We start from the raw sequence: 2,131 nt of genomic DNA, 5'->3' as shown, positions 1-2,131 counted from the left end.
GAAGAGACTACAGCTGTTGGTGAGGATGATGGCAAGAATAAGTTTTAACAAGGATTTGCCGCCTCTTTCTGAGTCAGTGAGGACCAGAACCTTGGTATGTGTACTGTAAGGCAAAAGGTCTAGACAAGTCTTTTGAAGTAGCACAGGTAAAAGGTTCTTACTGGAGAGTGTGTACAACATACAGTATGCTTGTTTGAAGGACATTTCTTCTATTCTATGTGGAAAGCTACTTTGAATTTGAATGAATTGTTGTTTCTTGGTAAGTTTTGAACAAATGAAGAATTTGCTCAGAATTTGGAGGCTTCCTTATCTTTCGAAGTTAAATTACCACCCATTTCATTATGAAGTAGAAAACAAAATAAAATCCAGTAGATAAGGTCTCTGGTGTTCTTTATCACTGCAGACAATGTGAGAGAAACAGACTGCCTGCTTCAGTCATAGTTAGATATATATCGTTGAATGTTTTGATTTACTTATTTTTAGCCATTTAACAAAAAGCTCCTACCAGTTTATTTCAGTACTGATTTTTTTTCATCACTGAACTACGGACATCTCTGAAAGTAATTTTAATCAGATTTTCACAAAGTCCTGCTTTTTGCTAATATTCTCTCTGTAAGGCTACTTGTAGAGTTATCACTCGTGTTTGCAACAGCGTATTAGGCATCACTCTTGGCAGTTCTGACTCGCCAAAAACATGTATTTATTTTGGTTAATTTTTTTGCAAGTCTTTTGCAAGAAGGGCAACAGAAAACTCAGCTGTAGAGCCACTACATAAAAATCCTGTAGTAGTATTCATAAATCTAAATTTGTTCCATAGCAATTAAGTTTTTAATTAACTATAAATAGTATTTGATTAAAATAATTAAATTCTAGACTGCTAAGGTTATAATTTAATTAACTGTAAATGGTCTTTACTTAAAATGATAATGTTATAATCTAAATGTTATTTTTAGAAGTGAATCCTTTACAGTTCAAGTAGTTTGTACTAAGTTTTAATTCACCAGTGTAGTCTATGGTACATGACAGAAAACCTTGATTGCCTTCTACGCCTTTAATGCTAAAAGTGACTGGTGCACAGACAGAAAACTCTTGTAACTGAATGCTTCAGGGTGAGACTACATGCAGTGAACTGGACTTGAAATTTGGTTTGATGGTTTCAAAATAATAGCGTTAAGTTTTTCCTCTGGTGCTTAACTTGTATTAAAACCCTGTGTTATTTTTAAAATCTCTGAAATATTTGTGCCCTGTTTAACTGAAAAAGCCATGTGAAATGTCTATTTGACAAAGTCTTGAGAATAATATGGAATTCAGCCTTTCTAAGTCTAAAGTCAAGGTAAGATTATTCATATGCAGCAAGAGCCATCTTCAGTCCACTCAGTGTACACAAAGCATTCTTTTTTTTTCTTGTATTGATGTATTGAAAGTAGGATAAGTATTATGCTGTTAAAATATGTTTTCCTAAAAGATCACCTTTTAAATACAATCTGATTCCCCACCCTCTACCCCCAAAAAGAAAAATATACAATAATGGTTTGTTGGTTTGGTTTTTTTTTTGGTTTTTTTTGTTTTTTACTCAGATGGTTCAGGCATTTTCCCGTTGTATTCTCTGCTCAAAGGATGAAATGGACTTGGATGAACTGCTTGCTGTTAAACTAGTATCTTTTCTCATGGACAATTATCAAGAGATCTTAAGTGTTCCTGCTGCCTTAAAATCTTCCATAGAGGAACATGTTTTACATCTCCAGAGAGTCCAAGTAAGTGTCTAGTGAAAAAAGCTTCCTATGTCTCTGTGCTTCTAGTTCAAATTTATCCTTTCTGCTCCAAAGTTTGACCAGTCTTAAATACTTTGTTCTGTCTCTGCAGGTTTAGGAAGAGCTAATTAGTTTTGATTGCTGCTATTCAACCATAACTATGTGTTTAAATGAAACTAAACAGATCTTGAATGGTTTAGAGACAAGAACTCTAAAATATATTTTCTTGTTGGTCAGCACTACCTTCTCCATGGAATGGGCAAACTATGTGGTAGTGAGGGAAACTGTGAATGGTTAAAAAATGTGTCCAATAATGTTCTGATTTTCTTTTAGAGCAATCCTTACTTGCTGTGGTGGGTTGGCCCTGGCTAGATGCCAGA

The 2,131-nt window shown here is 34.4% G+C and overlaps 1 protein-coding gene across 1 annotated transcript in view; it reads left to right on the top strand.

The window, feature by feature from the left end:
• DEPDC1B (DEP domain containing 1B) overlaps positions 1-1,754 on the top strand; it is a gene marked incomplete at its 3' end in the record, with an annotated part of 18,271 nt that extends 16,517 nt beyond the window's left edge. Inside the window, exons 7-8 of the mRNA XM_010166636.2 lie at positions 1-94; positions 1,578-1,754. The exon at positions 1-94 is cut by the window's left edge and continues 67 nt beyond it. Coding sequence (XP_010164938.2) covers positions 1-94; positions 1,578-1,754 — 271 coding nt within the window. The remainder of the gene's footprint in view (positions 95-1,577) is intronic.
• Positions 1,755-2,131: the final 377 nt, after the last annotated feature.

This window comes from Antrostomus carolinensis, unplaced genomic scaffold (assembly GCF_000700745.2).
Source record: "Antrostomus carolinensis isolate BGI_N321 unplaced genomic scaffold, ASM70074v2 scaffold2334, whole genome shotgun sequence".
NCBI lineage: Eukaryota > Metazoa > Chordata > Aves > Caprimulgiformes > Caprimulgidae > Antrostomus > Antrostomus carolinensis.
This window is presented reverse-complemented; position numbering and strand designations above follow the sequence as displayed.